This window comes from Bubalus kerabau, chromosome 15 (assembly GCF_029407905.1).
Source record: "Bubalus kerabau isolate K-KA32 ecotype Philippines breed swamp buffalo chromosome 15, PCC_UOA_SB_1v2, whole genome shotgun sequence".
In the NCBI taxonomy this organism is placed as follows: domain Eukaryota; kingdom Metazoa; phylum Chordata; class Mammalia; order Artiodactyla; family Bovidae; genus Bubalus; species Bubalus kerabau.
Window position 1 is genome coordinate 56,027,110 of NC_073638.1, and position 26,843 is coordinate 56,053,952.

A 26,843-nucleotide genomic window follows, 5' to 3' on the forward strand; every position below is an offset into this window, starting at 1 on the left:
CAAAAAAGAAAAGCAGAAAATTTTCTTTTATTGAAAAAAAAAAATACATATATATATGTATTTACTTTTTCTTTTGAACACGATTTCTGTGTACCCATCTTTAGGGAGCAATTTTAAAGGTTTGTGTTTTACTGTACCTTGTTCAAGGCTGATTGTAAATGTTTTTGTATCTGGATAACCTTAGAGTCGGACACGACTGAGTGACTGAACTGTGAACTGAACTGAACCTTATATAACTACACCAGGAAAAAAAATAGTTCAGAACTAAGAAAATTGCACATTGCTATATCATTGTTTATTTTGAAGCTACTGTTTAAGCATGGGAATATGTAATACCAGACAGTCTGGGGACACAGATTGTGTCCAAAGAAAGCTTGGAAGTAGTTCTTCAGATTAACTTTCATGTTGATATAAAGTTTAATATTAGCATATGCATAATGAAAACATCCTAATTTGAAGATTGCATTTATATTGAAATCAAACAGTCACTTCAGCAATTATTTAGAACTTAGACCAACAAAAGAATCCCCCCCCCCCCCACCTCTGGAGGATTATTTTATCACTGGCATTAATTTGTTGTTTTTAATCTATTGTCATTTTAAAAGCCTATTGAGATTTATGCACCTTCTTATAGACTGCCTCCATCATCCTGCCCTTGTTAGGCCACTAACCCTAGTATCTTCAGGCTTATAGTTTGTCTCTTTTCAGTATCCTAAATATTCTTACTCCATCATCCTTAACCCACTTAACTACAGGAAAAAGAAATTGAATAGTTGGAAAGATTGGAGCACTGTAAATTCAGAGTTGTCTATTTCAGTTGGACTGATACATCCTAGATATCTGGTTTTTCTATCTGACTGTCTCAAGCCTCTTCTTGTGTTTACCCATCTGCAGTTTTCCCTTTCATTCTTGATAAAGCATCTCATTTCTGATTTTATAAAGAAAATAGAAGCTACCAAATGGGAATACCTCAACCTTCCATCAAAATACTTGTAAACCTTTTGCAATCGTCTCCATTTCCTTCAAAATGCCCTCTACTTTGTTGACCCTGAGCCAGCCATCTAGTCCCCCAGCTGCTTCCTCTAAAGTGCGTCTGTAAAATCCTGTGTCTTCAGGCTCTCTTCTCAGGGAATTCTGCCTATCTCTTGCCCTAACTGAATCTGATGTTCTGAAGACCCCATGGGTACCCACTGGTAGCTGTTAATTTTCTTATATGCTAGTAGGTATATTCAGATTCAGGAGATGAGATTGGGGTTTTCATGCTGCACATTGCTTTTTCTAGATTCTAACCTCTTTGCCCTGTTGGCAAAGCAAACATACAAAAACCTATTCCTTTGAGACATGCTCTTTTCCCTTGCCAGTCTCTGTTATAACCCCATTACTCATCATGTGTTTTGGCAACAGAGAAACAAAGTACACAGATAACATAGGAAAGAGAAACAGTTTTTCTTTCTATTGAAAAGCTTGTTATGATGGATGACATTAACACACAGATGATTCATTCAACACCTTGGCCTTTCACTTGCTTGATCTTTGGCACCAGTGACCTCTTGTGTCCCATCGTTTTTATTTACTCCCATGGTTACACTCTGATTCAGGTCATCATTCTGTCAGTCCATATTCAGAATCTGATTCTAGCATCTTGCTCTCTGATGACTGCCTGGGCTTGTTCAGCCTGTATGTTAGCCTCCTGTTCATTGTTCTTCTTGGTGACCTTCAGACATGTCCTCTTTATCCAGTTACGTTCAGTTCAGTTCAGTTGCTCAGTCGCGTCTGCCTCTTTGCAACCCCATGGACTGTAGCACCCCAGGCCTCCATGTCCATCACCGACTCCCAGGGTTTACCCAAACTCATGTCCATTGAGTCGGTGATGCCATCCAATCATCTTGTCTTCTGTCGTTTCCTTCTCCTCCTGCCCTCAATCTTTCCCAGCATCAGGGTCTTTTCAAATGAGTCAGCTTGTTGCATCAAGTGGCCAAAATATTGGAGTTTCAGCTTCAACATCAGTCCTTCCAATGAATACTCAGGACTGATGTCCTTTAGGATGGACTGGTTGGATCTCCTTGCAGTCCAAGGGACTCTCAAGAGTCTTCTCCAACACCACAGTTCAAAACCATCAATTCTTTGGCACTCAGCTTTCTTCACAGTCCAACTCTCGCATCTATACATGGCCATTGGAAAAACCATAGCCTTGACTAGATGGACGTTTGTTGGCAAAATAATGTCTCTGCTTTTGAATATGCCATCTAGGTTGGTCATAACTTTCCTTCCAAGGAGTAAGCGTCTTTTAATTTCATGGCTGCAGGCACCATCTGCAGTGATTTTGGAACCCAAAAAGATAAAGCGTGCCACAGTTTCCACTGTTTCCCCATCTACTTCCCATGAAGTGATGGGACCGGATGCCATGATCTTCGTTTTCTGAATGTTGAGCTTTAAGCCAACTTTTTCACTCTCCTCTTTCAGTTTCATCAAGAGGCTCTTTAGTTCTTCTTCACTTTCTGCCATAAGGGTGGTATCATCTGCATATCTGAGGTTATTGATCTTTCTCCCAGCAATCTTGATTCCAGCTTGTGCTTCATCCAGCCCAGTGTTTCTCATGACCAGTTTACATTACATGGCCCATTATTTTAGTAACAACCTTGTCTTGCCCCACCGTGACTTCTTATCATTCTTATAGCCTTGCTGTCCATTTTCTCTCTACCTGCTGCATGCAAGCAGATGTGTAGAGAGTTACACAAGAGTTTCATTATAAACTCCAGATTAATGACCACTTCTGGGCTCTCATTAGTGCTCAGCAGTTCTATTACATTTCTTTGTTCAACTTGTTCTTCCATTTGATCAAACTTTCATCCAAAACAAAACATTGAGTTATTTATGATCTCTCCCTCTTTATCACCTTTCACGTCCAAACCATAATCAAATTTTTATGATTTAATCTCTTAAATATCTTCCGAATTAGTCTCCTTTTTTCCATTTCTAACATTGCCACATTCGTCCAAGTACCCATGATCTCTCACCAAGGTCACTGCCACAGGAGAGTCTCTCACCTTCTCCAAACCATCCTCCACCTGCAGTCAGCATATTTTTTTCAAAATGTTAATCCGTCGTTGTCAGTAAAGTTCAAGAAGAAAGAGTTGCTTAAAGAAGGAACACATCAAATGAAAATGTGAGCAGGTTACACCTTTGTTTGAAATCCTTCCATAGTTTCTTATTTTTCTTAGGGGGAGAAAAAAAATCAGACTGTGACCTGACCTGGTCTTGAGACCTTTGCATAATCCACCTTCCTATCCAGCTTTAACTTCCTCTCTTGCCAGAACTCCCCTCAGACGAACTGCACTGGCCTTCTTCCAATTCCACGTAGCAGCACGCTTCCCTCTGCGGTGGCTTCTTTGTATATGCTGCTTCCTTTAGTTGGAACATTCTTTCCCTTAGTTCCTACTCATCTTTGAGGTCTCAGCTAAAACATCACTTTCTCTCAGAAGTCTTCCCTGACTCTCTCAGTCCTTGTCCACCTCTTTCCCAGAATAGTGTTCCTTTCCTTCAGAGTATTTAATTTATAAATTACGTATTTGATAGTGTGGTTATGTGAGCAGTATCTGTGTGCTCCACTGTACTTGAAGCTCCGTTGTCATCACCAACCTGGCGCACAGTGTGAGTGCAGAGGAAAATTGTTGAAGCGTTAACCGTTCTGATGATCACTTTCTTTCATTCTTCCTATTATAAGGGAAGAGTTGGCCCACCTGCTATCCTGGGCAAATCCTCCTCCTGGGCCCTCCCCACCTGTAGGATGGAGAGCCCGTCCCCTCTCACCTTCTCAGGGCATCCTGCTATGCTTGACCATGTCCTTCTAGTTCCTGAGCTGTCCTCTCTTTGTGCCAAACTTCACATCGTCTCCATTTCCTCACCTCATCACCCCTGAGCTTACACCAGCCTTCCTTCATCTCCCACTGCTTCATTTAAACTTGTGTTTACCATATTACCAAAGCCACCTACCAGTGAACTCATGTAATTATATCCAGTAGACGTGTTTTCATGTCTGTTTGGCTTGAACCATCAGCAGCATTTGACTACTGATGATATCTTCCTTCTTAAATTAACACTTTTTCTGTGCTTTTCTGGTGAGATACCTGGTTTTCCTCAAAATCCTTCTGAGCAGTCTTTCTCAGGCCCCTTTTTATTTTTCATCTCTTGTTGATATTCTTAAGCCTCTGAAACAACCCTGTTCTCCATGATTTCTTCAGGCCATCTCATTCATACCTGTGACTTTAGCTTCCATTTAAGTTTTTCTGTAATTCTTTAATTGATTGTTTTTTTTTTTTTTAATGGAGGAGGGCATGGCAACCCACTCTAGTATTCTTGCCTGGAGAATCCCATGGACAGAGAAGCCTGGTGGGCTATAGTCCATGTGGCTGCAAAGAGGTGGACACAACTGAGCACACAACTGAAAGAAGAATTGATATTTTTACCCCAAATTTCTCTCTTAATTTTATGTATAATATTTTATGTAAAATTTATCATATATGTTGTACACATGAATAGTATGTATTACCTGCTTCTCTTCAGCCTTCCCTGTCTCAGTTCATAGACACCACTGTCTGCCTAAGTCACTCTCCTGAGAAACCAAAGTGTCATCTTTGACCTCGCTCTCTTCACCACTGTTACAACCATCAATCACAAAGTTCTTGCATTCTGCCCACAAATTGTAGCTCAGGTCTCTTCATATATGTTCCTCTTGACTATTGGAACCCTAACCAAAACCATCACCACAGGACCAGCAGTCCATCCTGGGCATATACCTAGAGAAAATCATAATTCCAAAAGACACATGTATCCCAATGTTTACTGCAGCACTGTTTACAATAGCCAGGACATGGAAGCAACCTAAAGGTCCATCAGCAGAGGAATGGATAAAGAAGATGTGGTGCATATATAAAATGGAGTATTACTCAACCATAAAAAAGAAAATAATGCCATTTGTAGCAACATGGATGGATCTAGAGATTGTCATACTGAGTGAAGTAAGTCAGACACAGAAAGACAAATATCATATGGTAGTTCTTATATGTCAAATATAAAAAAAAAGGGTACAAATGAACTTACTTCTCTGAGAGAAACTCATCTTTTCAGAACCTTCAGAGCTTCCTCTCTCATTCAGAGTAAAAACCAAAGTCCTTACTGTGTCCTGTGAGACCTAGTTTGATCTGGACCCATCACCTTGCTCACTGTGTCTCCTCTTCCTTTTCCCTCACCTTCTCTAGCCCTTTTCCATCTTATGTGCCTCTGGCCCAACGTACAGTTCTTCTGTATTATCACCAACTTGCAGTGAGTTATGCATAAAACTTTAGTGATAAAACTCAGCAGAAAAATGTTTTCCTTTTATTAGTCATGACCAAATATAATAGTCTCCTTTACTCTGCCAGGTGGAAGGAAAGAGAGAGATGAGCATTTCCAGGAAGTTAGCAAAGGTAGAAAGAAAGGAGCTTGGTGTGTTCATGAGACTGTGAGGAACACACTTGAACAGGATAAGGTTGCAAATAAATCCTGCAACAAGTCAGATCACTGAGGCCTTGAAACTGAGGCAGAGGAGTTGACATTTACAACAATAACGAATTAGGAAGCAGGGCTACTCACTGACATGATAAAAAGTTACTTAAGGAAAATAATAATACCTTATCCAGTGAGTAGAGGACAGGAATGGTGCTAAACATCCTGAAGTGCACACAACCACTAAGAACTTTCCAGAGTGGTGATGAGAACAGAGAGATGAGACTGTTTCACACACCAAAAAAATGACTTGTGGACCTGTTGAACTCCATACATAAAATGCAAAAAGGAATAAAAATCAAATGTCTGAGTAACTGAAGAAAGTTGTGGGGGCTACTGACCTAGATGGGAGAAAGTAAGTTGAGTTTGAAGAAAACTGTTGGCCTTGGAACATATTGAGGACATGTCACATTTTCTATACATACAATGAGCAGAAGTGACCTTAATATGCACAATAAAGGTTTGGAATTAACCATAGCCATATCTTCATCCTCAACAGAGCCATCAAAGAGCCAGACATGGCTGTGGAACTCCAAAGGTGAAGCTGAGAAACTATAACCAATGTGGAATCCTTTTTAGAAATGTCTGGCCTGGGGAGGAGAGGAAAAGGCTTAATATAATTGTGTCTTTTAGAAAAAAAGATTCAAAATAAATTTATTTCATAATTTTTTTCCAAATTGAGTGCAGCATATTCTTAATATACATATACACATAAAGTAATTTGAATATATATCATATATAAAATTTATGTGTATATATAAATTTTAAAAATGTTCCTGCTTTCAGCACATACATAGGAATCTGTTTTTCTCACATTTCATTTGCTGGCACTTCAGTAGGTCTTCTTTGCAGGCTTAGCTGATGCCTATCATGATGACCCTATTTCATTATACTCTTGAAATATATTCTCAGTTCTGGAAGGAAATGTGAAGTTATAGTCAATATATTTAGTTTGGCATATTCAGAACTACAGGATCTTGGAGATGAATGAGATATTTTATCTCATCAAGTGCAATGGGCCATCCAGTGTTTGATTCCCCCCTGCGTTAATTTCTAGGGCTGCTGTAACAAATTATCACAGACTTGGTGACTTAAAGTAGCAGATGTTTATCCTCTCATAGTTCTGGAGGCCAGAAGTCTGAAATCAGAGCACAGAAAGCTCTAGGGGAGACTCTTTCCTTGCCTTCTCCAGCTTCTGGCTCCAGGCATTCCTGGGCCTGTAACTGTGTAACTCACATCTCTGCCTCCATCTTCATATGACCGTCTCCTTTTCTCTATGTCCCTCCTCTGTATGTCCCTTAGAAGGACAGTTACTGGGTTTAGGGCCCAACTGGATAATCAAAGATACTCTAATCCCAAGATTTTTACCCTTTTTCCAAATAATGTTGCATTCACAGGTTATGGGTTTCCAGATATGGACATGTTTGGCGGCCACCCCAGGCCTCTGAATGCATAGTTAGTATTTTTTGTAGCTGTATTTGTTTTTGTTTTTATTTTTATTACACAGAAGGAGAGAGGAAGCAAAGGGACAGGGCCCAACATCGTCCCTCACAACAGCCTCTGAGGCAAAGGTTTGCCTGGGTTAATTTTGAAAAGGCAGTTGTGGGGTTTGTGTTCAAGAAATTCTCCGATCTGTCAGTCTCAATGCAAACAGCTTAAAATAAAAACCTCCCAGCTGTTCACCACGCAGGCATATACCACAAAATACAAAACAAATCTGTTTGGAAAATGCCTGACCTTAAAACAAGAGTGAGGCCTTAAAGATGCATTAAATACAGATTCTTCCAGAAATCAAGTTAGGCTATAACTTCACAAAACCAGAAGCACAGAATAACATTTCTGTGCTTAATAAAAGTCACTCAGTCATGTCTGACTCTTTGAGACCCCAAGGACTATACAAGTCCATGTAATTCTTCAGGACAGAATACTGAAGTGGGGAGCCCTTCCCTTCTCCAGGGGATCTTCCCAACCCAGGGGTTGAACCCAGGTCTCCTGCATTGCAGGAGGACCTGAGCCACAAGGAAAGCCCAACTGTAAAACTCCTAGCTAACAAAAGAGGAGGAAGATTACAGATGACAGGTTGGGGGTCCTCTCACGACACCTGCCTCTTTTTGTTCTAAAGAGACTCATAACCTGGAGAGTAGAAAAGCAGCCTTGGGGGTGGGAGCAGCTCAGTGATGGCAGCTCAGTCTCTGGGGAACAGAGAGTTGGCTCACTGTTTGCCTGCCTCTCTGCTTTTCCGGCTGATCTCTGCCAGTGCCTGGGATCCCGCCTCGCCCAGCGGCCCCCTTGCCAGGGCCTTTCTGCTGCTGAAGCCACTGCTGCCACGGCCCCTGGCATCACCTCCCCCTTGACTGTGTCGATGATCTCGTCAGGGAGTTGATGGTGCTGCTGTGGATGCAGCACTCAGGCACCCACCATAATTTGTCCCTGTTCCTGGATGTGCACATCACCTCACTGCAAGTTGATGTTCATCCAGTTGTTGCAGCTCACCAGGTGCCCACTGTACATCTCCCCATTTTGGAGGTCCACCAACACTGGGTGATTCTGAACCACTTCCAGCAGCAACAAGGGGAACGTGGAGTCAACAGGGACCAGGCTCCCTGGCCACTTCCGCCAGAGCTGCTGCAGCTCATCATATGATTATTATTTGTTGCTCAGCCTCTAATTGCTGCCTTCACTCAAGATAGTTTAGGTTTTAACTAATTCTGTGGTGACATCGATTTTCCTATAACTTTTAACCATTTACTTTGGATTTTCCTGCTTGAAGCCATGAGAACAAACCAGCCCCTATTCTCTCTGAAAGTCCTTCATTTGTCATCCATGAGACTTCTGTCCTCCAGGCTAAACACCACTGGTTCCTTCAACCATTTCTCTCAAAACTCCCATGTCTCCTGTTCTTCCAATCATCCTGGGTATTCTTCTCTAAAGGACCCAGAGAAAGAATACTAAATATATAACTGAAGACCCAATGCTGAGGTCATATCTCTTCCACTAAGGAGGTGACTGAGGCAGGACAGTTTTTTTTAAATAACAAAATCACTGGACCACCCTACTTCACTGCATGCTTTATATAGTCAAATGAGATTATTACAAAACCTGTAAGAAACATAACCTTTTAGAAAGGTTCCCACTTATGTATCTGTATACTTGTAAAAAGAAATTTTAACTCCCAGAACCGAACATAAATCTGTCAATATAGTCTGAGCCAGTACAAAGTGGTTGACACTAACACGTCCCCTGGTTACCTGCTCTGTTTCTGTTAATACAGCCTGGAAGCAAATTAGCTTTATAGTACTTATGTCATAATTCTCCATTCACACTGAAATTACTATGTACTAAAGAGTGCTAAGCCATCTTCACAGATAATCTATTCATTGCTTTCTGATTCACTGATTTTTGCCATGTAGAATCGGTGAATTTTTATACAACTTGGCAATATAATTTAAATTGAAAAAGAGTTTAATATTGTTCATTTTAATTGCATTTTTTGTAAAGGTATAATAATAGAAAATATATAGTTGTTCCTCTAGTTATTTCATGTAATATTCCCTTAAATGAGTTCTACTTGTGCTAAGAGCATTTTTCTTGTTGTACTTAAATGACCACATTCCTGTCTAAACTTGCAGTTTGCTAGTGAGATTCTCTATGTATGTTGAATTAAAATGCCTTTGATTTGTATCTCATGTCCCGATGGTAATAGATTTTACCCTTTTAGATGGATTTCATTTTCCTAGATTGCTTGTTAGTAGGTCTATAAATCCATGTACTATGTGATAGTTCAACATGACATGACTTTTTAAGAATTTGAAAGCAATATAAGATGTGAACTCTGTCCTAATAGTTGAACTGTCTTAAAATTTCCCTATTTGAATCTTTGGCTCTACTCACTCTTTAGATTGGTTTTAATGGTACATGCACACTTTGGGGCTCTTTCTTTCTATGAAGAAATCCCAATGAAGTAATAATGTCAATGTTATAACATCCATTTTTCAGGATTTAGAGGCTTGGTTTTCAGTGTATGCTTAATTCAATTTATTTTCCAACATTTGAAACAGTTTCTGCATTTATAACTTGAAAGTGGAGATATATTGTGGATTTGGAGAGCTGTGCAGATGATCTACATGTAGTGATTTATAGAATAACAGCTATACAGTGTAGAGCTTGAAGACTAGTAGATTTCTTCAAAATACCCCTGTGCTGGTATATCCTTTCAATTAGGTAGTTTCTTTGCAAGCTTTTCCATACAAATTTGAATGATTCCCAGATACCCTGTAAAAGCCTGGCGTGTTACACTTTGCTTATCCTGACTTTGCTTTGCTATCATTTTGAATGCATCTCAATTTAGGGCCAAGCCATATGTCCTCCTTTATTTTTTTATAGCTTCAATTAAATACAAAGCTACATCTTCTTGATGGGTGTATGAAGCATTTGGTGTTCCACTGCAGAGCATAAAGACAGTTCATGACCTGGCTTGCTCCCCAGTGCCTATAATTTTATAGTGCAGCGAATTTACCTTTTGGACACTATGATATCAGCAACTTGAGAATTTAATGTAAGGCTTTAAATTCTGTTTCCTTTCTTTTATTTTCCCTAGAAAACAATATATCCTTCAAGCATTATGGAATGTATCTTTTTCTCAGACAGTTAAACCACAATTGAAATTAAAACTATCTAGTAATTTATTTATTTCTGTAAGATTAAAATAATCATATATTGCAAAACTAAGGACAGTAAAGTTTCTTCTTGACCATATTTAAGTTGTGATTGATCTGTCTATAGAGAAATCTATTGCAGAGGTTAAAATGTATGATTTGTCTGGAGAATCAGGAAAAAATATGATAGAACATAGATACATGCTAACCTTTTCTTCTTCATTTATAGGAGTAGAAAAAGGAAAATAGTGAAGGAAACTTACTCCCTAAAATAACTCATCACCTATATAACGATCTATAGATCTCATGCCTCTGTTGCCTCAGTGAGTCAGGTTAAAATGGAAAGCTTTAGAAGAACACTATGGCATGAGTACATTGCCTTGAAGAAGTAACATCCAAATGGCACTCTATACACATGTAAATGAATTTTTTTATTTTATTTTATTTTTAAACTTTACATAATTGTATTAGTTTTGCCAAATATCAAATTGAATCCGACGGGGAACACATGTATACACATGTAAATGAATTTTTGATGAATTTTTGCTCACTGGTGCTGTTGATTTGACTAACCACCTCAGAAGAAACAGAAAGCTTATATATTGCTTTCAAGTGCGATTTTTTTTTTCTTAATTTAATAGAAGTTGAGATGTCAGATCCAAAGAGTTAAAGGAAAAAAATTCTAGGATCTTAATCTTAGGGTGGTAAGTTTATAGTATATAAATATGAGACATAGGGGCCTCAGCTCCTTGAGATTGGTGGATCACTATCTTATTTATTAGTCCCTTGTTGCAAGAGACTTACTCAATTCTTCCTTTGAAACAAAACTGCCATCATCCTGATCTGCCTAATGTTATGAAGATATTAAGATAATAGCTTGCAGTGACTGTGTAAGTAGCTTAGTCCAAATTTTCAGATATTTATGCTGTATCCAAGATGCTTCCACCTTTGTCAACTGCCTGGAGTTGCTTTACTCCAGTTTTGAAAAACTTCTGACCCTGCTTTACCTTTTTTAGGTTTCCATTATACCCAAAAGGAGGAGAGAAGTTGCAGTTTGATTACGGTGTGTATCTTCTGAACAAAAATATAGCACAGGTAAGTAACCCTTCTGTGCTCATCTCCTACTTGGCACATGGCAGCCTGCTTTCCTGGATTGCTAACCCTCTTTATGAATAAGTTCTACAGTGTACTCTTTTTTTTTTTTATATATATAAATTTATTTATTTTAATTGGAGGCTAATTACTTTACCATATCGTATTCCTTTTGCCATACATCAACATGAATCCACCACGGGTGTGTGTACACGTGTTCCCCATCCTGATCCCCCCGCCCACCTCCCTCCCCATACCATCCCTCTGGGTCATCCCAGTGCACCGGCCCCAAGCATCCTGTATCCTGCATCGAACCTGGACTGGTGATTCGTTTCATATATGATATTATACGTGTTTCAATGCCATTCTCCCAAATCATCCCACCCTCTCCCTCTCCCACAGAGTCCAAAAGACTGTTCTATACATCTGTGTCTCTTTTGCTGTCTCGCGTACAGGGTTATCGTTACCATCTTTCTAAATTCCATATATATGCATTAGTATACTGTATTGGTGGAGAAGGCAATGGCATCCAACTCCAGCACTCTTGCCTGGGAAATCCCAAGGATGGAGGAGCCTGGTAGGCTACAGTCCATGGGGTCACTAAGAGTCAGACACGACTGAGTGACTTCACTTTCACTTTTCACTTTCATGCATTGGAGAAGGAAATGGCAACCCACTCCAGTGTTCTTGCCTGGAGAATCCCAGGGACAGAGGAGCCTGGTGGGCTGCCGTCTATGGAGTCACACAGAGTCGGACACGACTGATGTGACTCAGCAGCAGCAGCAGCAGCATACTGTATTGGTGTTTTTCTTTCTGGCTTACTTCACTCTATAATAGGCTCCAATTTCATCCACCTCATTAGAACTGATTCAAATGTATTCTTTTTAATGGCTGAGTAATACTCCATTGTGTATATGTACCACAGCTTTCTTATCCATTCATCTGCTGATGGACATCTAGGTTGCTCCCTACAGTGTACTCTTTTATTTAACTAGTTACAATGATAATACACAGTTCTTTTTTGGCCACAGTATTTTTATGTGCCATTATAAATACTACAGAGAAGCAATGGGTACAAATTGGATTCCTCCTGCTACACTCAGAAGCCTTTTACTGAATTATTACTTGCTAGTAGGTTGTAATTGAATGTGTGGGCTTTATAACCTCTTGCCTCTTCAGCTTGACTGGTAATAGCTTTCTTCTCACATAACTTTCTTCTCTTAGACCACTTCTAGGAACTCATTTTACATAGGGAGTTGTTTATGGAATAAAAGTTTAGTGACTTTGGCAAGTCCCTAACAGTCTCCTCACCTGTTATCCAAGGCCCCAAAGAAAAGTCCAAGCATATGGTCCTTCCAGCCCATCTTGGGTTTTTGTGGCTCTTCCAATGTCATACCCATTCATATCTCACTTAATATCTTTCCATATGCCATAGAAAGATTATCAGATGCTTGGGTTTGCATTTTCCTGAAACAAATATACCACATATCCTTAGCACACATGGCTCTACTTCAAGAGGTAACATGCCATAAATTTTCTAATTGTAGAGTAAGATCAGCTTCAATGCCTTGTTTTTATTCAGACATCATTCCAGTTGGACTGTCACATGGAAGAGATCCCACTGTTTGGCTGTTATTTAAAGACATTATCAGCTGTATCCTCAGACCTTTCTTTTATATAGAAGCAATAAGTTTTATGTTGTTTTTGTTTTTATGAGCTGAGTTGCATTTTATCCATATGATTCTAAAGACTCACTGAACAATTCCCATATTCATTTCTGGTGGATCTAGAATTATTCTATCCCTATGGTGTCACCTTTGCCTTTCTTCCTGTCATCTAACTTCAGTTTAATGTTGTTTGTTTTTTTTAATTTGGTTTTTATTAGACTCTTAACTTTTCCAATACTGAATCAGATTTCTAGTTTTCAGTCATCGATTAATCATTTGCTTATAACCTCACACTCACACTGCTTTTACTGTTACTGCCATCCAACTCCTGTTCTTCATTCCAGGCGCAAGCAGCCTTGCTCACAGCCTCTAGCCCATGACTCATCTTTCCATGTGCCATTCTTCCCACAACTGAAGCTTTCCCTCCCTCCAGTTTTGGCAGAAGAATATCTCGGTCTAAGAAACAGGACCTTAATTTCAAGTCTGTGTAGCTCACATGACTAATGACAGCTGTCATACCATAGAGAAGGTAGTGCTCAGGTGAAAACTGTCAAGCAGTGGCCAGACTAAGGATGCATTAAGGGAGAAGAGATCTAAGGAAATTAGAGAGCACCTCCAGTGAAGTCAGCCAAGGTGGAAAAGAGCATATGGACACTGGGGTCCAGAGTCTGGGAGTCAGGATGTCAGGAAAGTTGTCCTCATTTAGCAGAATTAAATTCTGATCTGAGTTCAGAGGTTCTTCTCTCTTTGCCCTCTTTTCTGTTTTTTGCTTTAAACATGTAAGGCCTAAGTCAAGAGTCTTTTAGAAGTTTCCAGGTGAAACCTACTAATTAGGGCTAGGGCTGAAATGCCTGGATTTCCTCATAAATCCCAGCTTCAAACACACACATGTGCACGCACACATGCACGCATGTACACACACACACACTTAATTCTTCTCAGGTCCAATAGGAATGGCAAAGTGAGGTATAAAGGGGGTGCTAAGAATAGCCTCCTTTGAGAACAAGACCAAGAGGGAGGCTGACTAGGTGCAGTGGAAAACTGGGGACAGCCAGCCCTCTTCCTCAGACTCTGCTCCAGCACTGTTTGGGCCTCACTTTAGAGCACTTCTGATTTTATCCTTAACTGAACTAAAGCCACAAGTATGCTGAGCTGGTTTTATTTCTCTGTTTAAAAAAATGGATCATTTCTACTAATTTTGTATCTTCTACAACTTTATACTCTGAGATTCAGAGAGTAGTACATTTGTGTGTGTGTTTAATGGGTTAACCACTCTGATTCCATAGGGAGCAAGTATCTTGCTCTCTAGTGTTTTTTCATCACTGTTACGGCAGTTTTAAAAGGAGACGACAATAAACTTCTTATAAACAGACGTTCTTAGGTTTCATAGTTCATTCATGAGGCCTCTTCTGAGCGTTTAGAAAGAGACTTTCAACAAATTTGTGACCTTCAACTTTTTTCACGTTAACGCCATTTTGTCTTTAGCCTTACTACCATCACTTTCTTACATTTCAGCTTTTAAGAATTCACAGAACCATAATTATTATGGCTCCTAACCAGGTATTATATTAATAAGATACTTCCAACTTGTGAAGGTTAATTTTAAATGTATATATATATATGTACACACACATACATACATACATACACCAATACATGTTGTCAAAGGGGAGTTTGTCTTCTCAGCCAGTCTCACTTATACCCCATCTCTAGAGATGTGAACAAATCATACTATTAAAATGACCCCACCTCAGTAATTTATAAGCCACGTTGGTGGAGGTGGATGAAAGCACTGGCATGTGTTAAAGTGCCAGAGAAAAAGGAGTGAAGTCATTTAATACTGCATCCATAACTTGGTTGAGGGTTTGAATAGTCAATAGGACCTTTCATCACAACCAGAAGTAGTAGTAAAATCACTTTTTTTGGTAGAGGAAATGACAGAATTTAGTAATATTTGTTACTTCAGTATTTGGGATCGGTCCAGCCCAAGTTTTGAAAGCCCAAGCTTAGAAAGACAGGCCTTCAAGTAGAAATCCTCAAGTGTTGTTTGAAGAGCTGAGAGGGTTGGTAAGGCCTGCCTGCCCTCTTCCTGTCACTGCTGTCTAAAGGGGTATGTGTGTGCAGGGTTGGTATTAAAAGTGAATAACGCAAAGTGCCTTGTTTTTAACACCATTTACTAATATTTTTCAAGTGCCAGCCCCTTTGGTTGGAAATAGTCTTCCCTCTTGGGCAGCCTGTAACACTATAGAAATGGACCTGGCAAAATTGAGGTACAGTGTAATTAACATGGTTTAAGAAACCAGCTCCTGCCATAATTGTCAGTAAGTTTATAAGGACATTATATTAGTATTTGTGTATAGCACAGTAGTTTGCTTTTAGTTCCCAGAGTAGTAAATCAAAAATTATAATATTTTTTGGAGAGCTTTACAGTCTATAATATACATATATATATATTAATTATCCAAGTGACCCTTGTCATCACCCTGCACAGTGAAAAGGGCAGCATTTGATCCAGCATTTCCACTTTGGGGTATTTGTCCAAAGAAAATGAAAACACTAAACTGAAAATCTATACCCCCTCATGTTTATTGCAGCATTATTTAAAATAGCTCCTCTGCCCATGGGATTCTCCAGGCAAGAATACTGGAATGGGTTGCCATGCCCTTCTCCAGGGTATCTTCCGAACCCAGGGATCAAACCTGGGTCTCCTGCATTGCGGGCAGATTCTTTATCATCTGAGCCACCAGGGGAGCCCATTTAAAATAAGACACGGAAATTACTTGTGTCTATCAGTGGATGACCGGATAAAATGTGGTATGTGTACACACATTCACACACACACACTAGAATATTATTCAGCTATGAAAAGAAGGAAATCCTGCCATTTGCAACAACATGGATTGACCTTGAGGGTATTATGCTAAATGAAATAAATAGCATATGATCTCACTTGTACATGAAATCTGAATTAATAACAACAACAAAAAAAGCCCAAACTCATAGATTAAAAGAACATATTATGTGGTGGTTGTCAAAGGTGAGGGTAGGAGGTGGCAGAACTGGGTGAAGGTTGTCAAAAGCTACCAACTTCCAGTTATAAAGTCAGTCAGTCCTGGGGATGTAATGTATAATGTAGCATGTTGACTACAGTTAATACCATGTTGTATATTTGAAAGTTGTTGGGAGGGCATATCTTAATGATTTTCACCACAGGGAAAAAAAAAGTTTGCTACTTTGTGTGGTGATGGATGTTGACTTATTGCTGTGATCATTTCACAATATATACATACACTGAATGTGTTATATACCTGAAACTAATATAATATTATATATCCCAATATATTATGGGAGATGAACTAATGGATTAAATGTGGGAGACTGGAGAAAATGAGTAATTGAGAATGACTCCTAGGTTTTGTATGTGAGCAGCTAGACTATGAAAATGCTGTTTATTGAGATGGAGAAGGGTCCAGGAGTCAGGGTTTGGGAGAACCAAAAGTTCTGCTTTGGAAATGTTAAACTTGACTTGCCTTTTAGAAAGCCAAGTAGAGTCTTGAAGTAAGCAACAGGATGTATGAGTCTGGAACTTAGGGTGGGAGCTAGTACTAGATGTACAGATTTGGCCATCATCAATATAAAGGTGATGTCTAAATTCATGGTTCCAGTGTGATCAACCAGGAAGAGAGTGCAGCGCTAGCTCCAGAGAGAGAGAGACAGGTACAGACAGAAGCGTACAGTGGGATTTAGCCCCGGGAATTCTGGTTTAGAAGTTTAGAAGAAGATGAACCAGCAAAGACTGAGAGGAATGGCCAGTTGGATAGAGGGAAAACCAGGAGAAAGTAATAATTTGGTAACTAAGAGAATTTCTGGAAAAAAAGAGTAATCATCTATATGAAATCCTCCTATGAGATGAAGTATCCAGTGGACTTGGGAATATAGAAGTCATTGACAAGAGCGTTTTCATTAGAGGAGTAGAAGAGGGAATAGGAAGTGAGGATGTGACACTGACTGGAGAAAGCCCTTCTGAGGTGTTTTTTTGAAGTGAGATAGATGGGTTCATAATTGGAAAAGATTGTATGTTAAAGGGAGATTTTTTTATTTTCTTTTTTTTAATTTGGTTTTGGAGGGATGTGGAACCTTTTTGGTGTGTTTTCTTTTTTTAAGATGGGAAATATCAAGGCATATTTATATGATAATGTGAGTGATCAAATGAAGACAGAAATTGCCAATACAAAATTAAGAAGGAATAGTTGAAGGAGTAATGTCAAGAATCTTGATAAAGCACTAAAAGTTTTATTGTATTAAATGTTGACCCTTGAGTATATATTTTTAAAATATTCTGTGTGATAGAAAGGGAAATAGGCATAAAACACTTGTACAATTGAGTTGCTAACTAAAATAGCTGATTTTTTTCATGGAGCAATATTTTGAAAGATTGTCTAATAAACAGCCAACTGTACAGACTTAGGTATTTGGCAGACATTGTTTTCAGAAATGAATGAGGTGAGCGTTTCAAAGGAAATTAACTGATGATGAAATTCAAGATTTTGAATGAAAATAGTATGTTGGGAAACTTGCATTTGCCACCATGACATTGACAGCTTCCCATTTCTTAAAGATGTTTTTGGTGAAGTTGGTAGCGATACTTAACGGATGAGATTTTGAAATATTTTATAATAAACGTATAATCTTTGAAAATCTATATAACTCAATGAGCCAGTATTTTCAAAATGACCAGTGTATGTTGCTCTGAAGTCATGTACAAGTAAAGATCTCTTCACAGTGCAAAAAGTCTAATGGATTTTATTTAACAGATGCAAAAAGTATATTGATAAGGCTTCAGACTCTATATTGCTGCTGCTGCTGCTGCTGCTGCTAAGTCGCTTCAGTCGTGTCCGACTCTGCGCGACCCCATAGATGGCAGCCCACCAGGCCCCACCGTCCCCGAGAATCTCCAGGCAAGAACACTGGAGTGGGTTGCCATTTCCTCCTCCAATGGATGAAAGTGAAAAGTGAAAGTGAAGTCGCTCAGTCGTGTCTGACTCTTAGCGACCCCATGGACTTCAGCCTTCCAGGCTCCTCTGCCTATGGGATTTTCCAGGCAAGAATACTGGAGTGGGGTGCCATTGCCTTCCTAACCTTTAAAAAACTGCTACTTGTTAAGTATGGAGATAGTATCAGAGAAGAATATCTACAATTGTCTGGAAAAGGCTGTTAAAATTCTCCTTTCTTGCCAAATTACATTTTCTCATGAAACAACATGTGGTAACAAAATGAATGCAGAAGGATATATGAGAATGCAGCTGTCTTCTGTTAAGGCAGGCATTGCAAGAGACTTGCAAAAATGTAACATGATGTCACTCATCTCACTAAATTTCTTTCTTTGAAATTATGCTTGTTTTTCATTAAAAGTGTTATTTATATTAACAAATAATAGATTTATTTTATTAAAGTGAATCAATAAATATTTAAATGCTTTTTAAATTTTAACTTTTAATATAGTAAATATTTGTATATGGACCTATTTAAACAAAAGCTTTTGGAGGTCCTCAATTTTAATAGAGTAAAGGGATCTTGAGAGCAAAAATGTTGAGAACCACTGTCCCAGAAACCTCAGTTGCTCATAGTCTGATAAACCAAGGCACATGTGTCAGTTCTCCAAGTGTGGAAACATTATATAAGAGACCTCAAATTTGGAATTCCAGTAATATGTGCAATACAAGTCATCAGATTGGCAGCTCTCAGTGGATTCTCCTCTGTTGCTTTTGCTTTTGGGTTTTCTTAAAGCCAGGCTTCTTCTCTTCTTTCTTGGATGTCCAAGGAAACTTAAGAGTAACATTTTGTGGGTGTAGTTTACAAATACTAACCATAATATACACTTGTATTGATTTCAGTGGCATTTGGTATACTTACACCTGTGATTCTCATTTCATACTCAGATCAGATCAGATCAGTCGCTCATTCGTGTCCAACTCTTTGTGACCCCATGAATCGCAGCACGCCAGGCCTCCCTGTCCATCACCAACTCCCGGAGTTCACTCAGACTCACGTCCATCGAGTCAGTGATGCCATCCAGCCTTTTCAACCTCTGTCGTCCCCTTCTCCTCTTGCCCCCAATCCCTCCCAGCATCAGAGTCTTTTCCAATGAGTCAACTCTTCGCATAAGCTGGCCAAAGTACTGGAGTTTCAGCTTTAGCATCATTCCTTCCAAAGAAATCCCAGGGCTGATCTCCAGAATGGACTGGTTGGATCTCCTTGCAGTCCAAGAGACTCTCAGGAGTCTTCTCCAACACCACAGTTCAAAAGCATCAATTCTTCGGCGCTCAGCCTTCTTCACAGTCCAACTCTCACATCCATATGTGACCACTGGAAAAACCATAGCCTTGACTAGACGGACCTTTGTTGGCAAAGTAATGTCTCTGCTTTTGAATATGCTATCTAGGTTGGTCATAACTTTCCTTCCAAGGAGTAAGCGTCTTTTAATTTCATGGCTGCAGTCACCATCTGCAGTGATTTTGGAGCCCAGAAAAATAAAGTCTGACACTGTTTCCACTGTTTCCCCATCTATTTCCCATGAAGTGGTGGGACCGGATGCCATGATCTTCGTTTTCTGAATGTTGAGCTTTAAGCCAACTTTTTCACTCTCCACTTTCACTTTCATCAAGAGGATTTTGAGTTCCTCTTCACTTTCTGCCATAAGGGTAGTGTCATCCGCATATCTGAGGTTATTGATATTTCTCCTGGCAATCTTGATTCCAGCTTGTGTTTCTTCCAGTCCAGCGTTTCTCCTGATGTACTCTGCATATAAGTTAAATAAACAGGGTGACAATATACAGCCTTGACGTACTCCTTTTCCTATTTGGAACCAGTCTGTTGTTCCATGTCCAGTTCTAACTGTTGCTTCCTGACCTGCATACAAATTTCTCAAGAGGCAGATCAGGTGGTATGGTATTCCCATCTCTTTCAGAATTTTCCACAGTTTATTGTGATCCACACAGTCAAAGGCTTTGGCATAGTCAATAAAGCAGAAATAGATGTTTTTCTGGAACTCTCTTGCTTCTTCCATGATCTAGCAGATGTTGGCAATTTGATCTCTGGTTCCTCTGCCTTTTCTAAAACCAGCTTGAACATCAGGAAATTCACGGTTCACATATTTCTGAAGCCTGGCTTGGAGAATTTCATACTCTGTGAAGTACATTGACCTGGTCTATCTTTAAGAAACTGGCAAACAGAATTCAAGATCAAATCTTCTGAGGACAGATCTAACAATAGCCCGCTTTGTTTCTTCTTCTTTTTTCCTTTTTAATGTGGGCCTTATAACAATCTATGAGGTGAATAAGACATGGACAGTTATCTGCCTTTTACATATAAGACCCCTGAGATCAGGAATTCAGTAGAAGAACTAGGATTAGATCCTGGAGATTTCATGACCTCTCTTCTTTCTATCCTATTAACTCTCTTTTTTCTCAGTTTACTTTTAAGACTTCATAGAAAGTAAAAGTAGCTTCTCCTTCCAAAAACAGTTGGAAATTTCTGTTCTGCCAGGGACATAGTCTTTCTGTAAGACCTGACTACTCATGGGGCCCACAGTGCAGAGCTATTTAGAAGGGATCAGTGCCAGTTTACCCAGCGGCTTAAATTCACGTCTCTTTCTTTAACATACAGTTCAATGTATATGACACATGAGGAGAAAATGCATTTTTATTTTCTTAATTCTTCTTGGAATTAAGAATTTAAATTCCAAGAATATTTTAATAGTCAAAATACCACCCACCCCCCGCCACTGCCTACAAAATTGCCAGTAACAGAGTAGAAACTTTTTAAGTCCTGTATCTTAAAAAATAAACAATTTACTGAGATACAATTCACAAACCATACAACTGACCCATTTAAAATACAATTCAATGTCTTTTTTTTTTTTAATTCAACTAATTATGCAACTATCAGCACAGTCAGTTTTAGAATGTTTTCGTTGCCCATAAAGAAACGCTGTCCTCATTTGTAGTCACACCCTGTTCCTGTAAGACTTCCAACCCTAGGCAGCCACCATTCTACTTCTGTGTCTCTTCTGAACATTTCATGGAATAGAATAAAATATGTGGTCTTTGTGACTGGTTTCTTTCCCTTAGGATAGGTTTACAGTTCATCCATGTTGTAGCATGCATCAGTCTTTGCTTTTTATTAACAAATCATTTTGGCAGTTCAAAGATGTATATGGATATACCACATTTTATTCATCCATTCATCAGTTGATAGACGTTCGGATTGTTTATAGTTTGGAGCTATTATAAATAATGCTACTATGAGTACGCATGTACAAGTTTTCTGTGGGGACATGTTTTGCGTGGAGTTGCTGAGCCATATGGTAACTATGTTTAACATTTTGAGTAACTGCTAGTCTGTGTGCTAAAAGCAATTACACCATTTTACACATCCACCATCGGTGTATTAAAATTCCAATTTTTGTCACTTTTATTACAGCCTCCTGCTGGGTATAAAGTGGTATCTAATTGTGGTTTTGATTTGAATTTCCCTAAAAGCTAATGATGTTGAGCATCTTTTCACGTGTTCATCGGACGTTTGTATATCTTCTTTGGAGACATGTCTGTTTGAACCCTTTGCCCATTTTTAAATTTGGTAACTTGTCTTTGTTCTTGAGTTTAAGAGATCTTTATATAATTTAAATAAAAGTCCCTTCTCAGATGTAGATTTGCAACTATTTTCTTCCATTCTGCAGGTTGTCTTTTTCATTCTCTTGATAGCGTCTGTCGAGATACAGACGTCTTTAGTTTCAGTGAAGTCCAGTTCTTTTTCTTTTCTTGTTTATGCTTTTGATGTCATGTCCAAGAAACCTCAGCCCAAGTACTTTCAGGTTTTCCTCTGTGTTGTTTCAACTTGTGCATTTAGGTCTGTGGTCCATCTTGAATTAATTTTTTTGTGTAGTGTAAGGAAGGGATCTAACTTCATTCTTTTCCATGTGGATATTCATTTAGCCCAGAAAAAATTGTTGAAAAGACTACTCGTACCCATTGAATTATCTTGGCACCTTTGTTGAAAATTAATTAACTATAAGGACTTATATCTGAATTCTAAATTCTATTCCAATAATCTATATGTCTGTCCTTATACTAATGATACCATATCTTTTTTCTTTAAAAGATATTTTCAAAAATAATACTTTCCAATTGTAGAAATTTTTTAAAGTATGAAAAAGATTGAAGAGCAGAATTTTTAAAATAGTCTACAGCTTACTTGTACCTTCATTTCAAACTTTTTTGTCTTTTCCTTTATAGTTGGGATAGCATTATATATAGTGCTCAACATCTTTTTCCTTTGTTGACACAAGCATTTTCCCAAACCATTAAAAGCTCTCTCAGTATTTTTAATATGTAATATTAGGGGATCTTCCCGACCCAGGGATCTAACCCAGGTCTCCCGCATTGCAGGCAGATGCTTTAACCTCTGAGCCACCAGGGAAGCCCTGTGTGCATAGTGTGCATATTATAATATATAATTCATTTAACTGTTCCCCTAATCTTGGACATTTGTTCTTTCCTGTTTTTCTTAAAATATTTTCTTAAATATTAAGTTACCATATTAGCACTTAAAGGTGTCTTACATATACATATATGGTCTTGTAGAGTGATGTTTTCAGTTATGATAGATTACAGTAAGGTAGATATTAAAACACTTTATTGTGACAGAAATCCTATCTCTTAAGATTTTCCTTGGGCTTGACATTGTTTCATGTAAATCAGTTCAGACTTAAGCTTCATACTGCTGTGGACAAAGCAGATTTTCAGTCATATCCTCAGTTTGAAAGATGATAATGATGAACTCTACTCCTAAGTGTTCCTTGGTGGGCTTTGTTTCTTTTTAATAGTAGAACCATCACATTTTCATGTTATGTATGTAATATCAATCAAATATCTGAATGAGCTGTGCAAGGCCTATGAGAGGCTGATTTTATCCCCAAGATGTTTATATTCAGGAAGAAAAAATATGCACACTGTGTAAACCGTACAAGGCATGCAGATCCCTGTCAGAGGAGAAGTTCTCGTCCAAGTGTGGTTCTGGCTCAGCAGGGAGAGCCCCGCACACGTGGATGTGTGTTCCACTGAGCAGGTGAACTTGGGCACGTATGGTAGTTCACTGCACCTCCATTCCCTTATCTCTGTAGAGACTGGGTGCGTCCCATAGGATCGTTGCAGGGACAAGAAACAGTGAGGGTTAAGTTTGTAGCTCAGGCATCATCTACAGAAAGGGCCCACGATAAATAGTAGCTGCCATTGTTTGTTCTTTGTGTTGTCATTATTCTTGTTAGGCTGATACAGAACGGGAATGCTTCAGTAGAAAGATACGGCACCTGAACTGGAAATTCAAGGAAGGAAGCCTCTGGCTAGTAAGGCTGTTTAAGGTGTATCAAGGCCAACCTGGCTAGAATAGGTTACCTGACTAGTGGGGACAGGAAAGGTGTTTTTGGTTGACCATGTTCAGCCCTAGCACCATACTGTTACCAGTTGTTGTACTTGGAACTAAAACTGGTCTGTGTGAGCTCCCTAGGCATGTTTAGTAAATATTTATTGAAAGAATGAGTGGTGAATGCATCAACTAGGAGATTGTTCTTTCCTCCTTAAGACTGACAGGTAATGAACTTATTTCTATTTAAATATGTATGTATTTAAATATATATTTAAATGTATCTTGACTTATCTCTAAATGGAAGCTTTACTTGAAGTAGAAAGTGTATATAGTTATTTTTCAGAAGTTCCATTCTGTATTTAAGGGATCACATACTACCTTTACATACTTGCAAGTGATTGATTAAATGTTCTTGTATTAATTTTTTTAAAGAATCACATTGACAGTTAACCAGTTTACTAAACATTTTTAATGATGTATTGACTTTGATCACTGTACTTTGAAATGCTGAGAGTGATAAATTAACAAGATAAAATTATTTGCTTTTTCATCAGTTGGACATTTTCTCGTATTTTAAACTGAAACTAGAAACCCAATGCCAAAAATATCCAAATGAAAAATAAAAGTTTTAACTTATACTCATATAGCTTACTTTACTTATATTACCTCTTTTGTCCTTTTATAAAGGCCTAAATTGTTAGTAGTATTATCTGCATTTTACATTTAGATAAACTGAGTCTCTGAATAGCAAGCAAAGATATTCAGACCCTAATCATCTGACTTCTAAGTTCAGGGGATCGTACTTGCTGCCTTTCTTTTATCAGACAGAAAGAAACATTAAATAACAGGCTTCCCTTTTGTCTGAGGCCACCTAAGAGCCAAGTATAAGTTTAGCACTTCATTTGGTTTAACATCTTTTATACCTTCTATCTCCTCTTTTGTCCTAGTTGCTAAAAATTCACTTTAGCTCTTTATTTTGCATATTTTAATATTTTAAGCAGGTAAATTATTTTCTTTAATTAAAGAAATAGATTGCTTATTCAGTAATGATGTGAGCCTTTTCCAAGACACCATTATGAGTGACATTTGTTGCTGGGAGAAAAATATTTGAACAATGCACTCCAGTTGAAATGAAATACATAATGCTTAGTTCAGAGAAGGTAGAATATAAATTGTAACTATTTTTTATGGCTAAGCCTCATGAAATGAATTACAAGAAATAATATATATGAAAAGTGAATTTGGTCTGATTTTAGTTGGCATCAAAAAGACCAGCGTAGCTTCGGTTTAAGCTTTTTAAAGAAAAGAACTTCAAAAAATCGTTATATGTAAATTTTGGTATCTAATAGAGAAAAGCATTTTAAAATATGCTGATTTGGGTTTCCAGGGAGGATAAAATTAGTACCCTAATTAGTGTAAATTTATCAAGGGAAAGGTCAAAATCCTAGAATGAAATGAATAAAGTGCAGCATAGTTGAATATTTAAGAGCAAGTACTATGGATTTAGATTACAAAGTTCAAATGCCCATTTATCACTTTAGCTATATGATTTTAGATAAGTTACTTAATCTCTCTGTGTTTCAGTGTCTTTATCTGTAAAATAGGGATAATAATACCTACAATTATAATTCCATCTTTTAGAGTTGTTATAAGGATTAAATGATATTTTTAAAGCATTTAGAATAGTGCCTGAAACACATTTTAGAATAGTGCCTGAAACAGAGTAAGTAGTAAAAAAAAAAAAAAAGTGCTTGCAAAATAAATAAAATGCAAAGTGTAGTGTAATCCTTGCGACCAAGAAATTCCAGGCTCCACAAATATGAAATGAAGTGAAGCTGTATGGAAGTGGATTACAAGCTAAGTGCAAGTTAAAAAGTGAAAGGGTAGGGGAGTTGCCTTTTTAGATGCATCAGTGAGAATACTGCTATAGGGAAGGAAAATTCAGATAATTTGTTCACTCTTAATGTAGTGAGCTTATAGTTGTTTCAAGTTAAGGCAATACTTTTCCTTTTTTTTTTTTTTTTTTTTTCAAAATAGAAGTAACGTTTCAAATCATACAAATGATTCAATCTCAATATGAATTTATTTTTAAAATATAGAAAAGTATTAAGGAAAAAAATTAAACCACTTTTGATTCTATTACTCAGAGATAAATACTGTAGTATTTTGGTGATCAGCTTTCCAAACATCTATGCAAATATACATGCCTAAATGAAACAGGTAAAACTTCCATAAACAGTGTCACATTGTGCCTTCTGTTGTATGTCTTACTTTTTTCATTCAGTATATTGTGAAGATAGTTTCATATTGATGAATACAGTTGTGTAAGATCTTGTTGTCCACATTGCACTCTGTTTGTGGACATAAGCAGTAGATTTCCAAGATTTGCCTGTCGTGAACCACATTATGGTAAGAGAAGCATCTGTCTTCTTAGATATACCTGTGTTCAGTTATTCCCTTAAGATAAATATCAAATTGCTAGGTCAAAGAATACATAAATTTTAAAGCTTGGTATCTGTTTTTTATCCTCTTACCAATGTTGTTTGTTATTAATCTTTTTTAATATGAGAGAAGAAATATAATATCTCTGCTTTTATTTGTAGCTCTGATTATTAGTGAATGTTACGTTCAGGCATTTCATATATCTTTTTAAATAGTGGGTTGGTCAAAAAATTGGGGTTTTCCCATAAGATGGGTACAGGAAACCCAAATGAACTTTTTGGCCAACCCTATAAATATATATATTTCATTTCATATAAATATATATATATATACACATACATACATTTTCTGTTTAAAGTTCTTTGGTGAATCACCAATGCCTTTTGATAAATACGGCTTGTAAAAAAAATTATGGGTAGACTGTAGAACTCCCAAAATAATATAAGAAAATAATACATAGGCCTTACAAGTGAGGGTGAGGAATTCACTGAGTCACAGATTTGTGTCAGTTTTTCTCTGTTATAACCTTCTTTCTTCCCCCAGTCCTCTCTAGCAGTGTCAGTTCCCCTGCTGTATAAAAAGCAGTCCATGGCAGTTAGGACAAAGGCTGGACTGAAGACAGCTTTTAGAAGAAGCATCTAAAATCCCAACTCCTGCTGTCTAACTCATTTCTTCACTGTTTTCCTCTCCTTGGCACTTTGCATCTGCTCTAACATACTTCTCTTCTTTCATCTGAGTCCTGTGACTGGTATAATGACTTCTCTTTCCTCTCATGGTGTTTCTGTGGCTCCAAGCATTGCTGGTTGATCACTTACTGTATATCAGGTGCTGGGTTGGGCATTGAGGAGATAAGGGTGAATAGGACTCTATTCTTAAACCTGGTTTCCCTCTAGCCAGGGTGACATTACAGTGTATTACACTAACAGGAGAGTAGATGTGTGTGTAGATCCATATATCCTGTTGGTGTATTACACTAGATAAATGTGTAAAGTTCTTTGGGAAATACAGTTTTTTTTTTTTC

The 26,843-nt window shown here is 38.1% G+C and overlaps 1 protein-coding gene and 1 pseudogene across 12 annotated transcripts in view; one reads left to right on the forward strand and one right to left on the reverse strand.

Moving 5' to 3' along the window:
* UVRAG (UV radiation resistance associated) overlaps positions 1-26,843 on the forward strand; it is a 324,682-nt gene that overhangs the window by 230,469 nt on the left and 67,370 nt on the right. For 11 of the 12 annotated variants that reach the window (XM_055549116.1, XM_055549117.1, XM_055549115.1 and 8 more), the window contains one exon: positions 11,216-11,294. In XM_055549116.1, coding sequence (XP_055405091.1) covers positions 11,216-11,294 — 79 coding nt within the window. Of the gene's footprint in view, positions 1-11,215; positions 11,295-17,772; positions 18,795-26,843 lie in introns of those variants that run through there. The other variant, XM_055549126.1, reaches the window with a different exon arrangement.
* LOC129628673 (U6 snRNA-associated Sm-like protein LSm4) lies at positions 7,716-8,861 on the reverse strand (annotated as a pseudogene).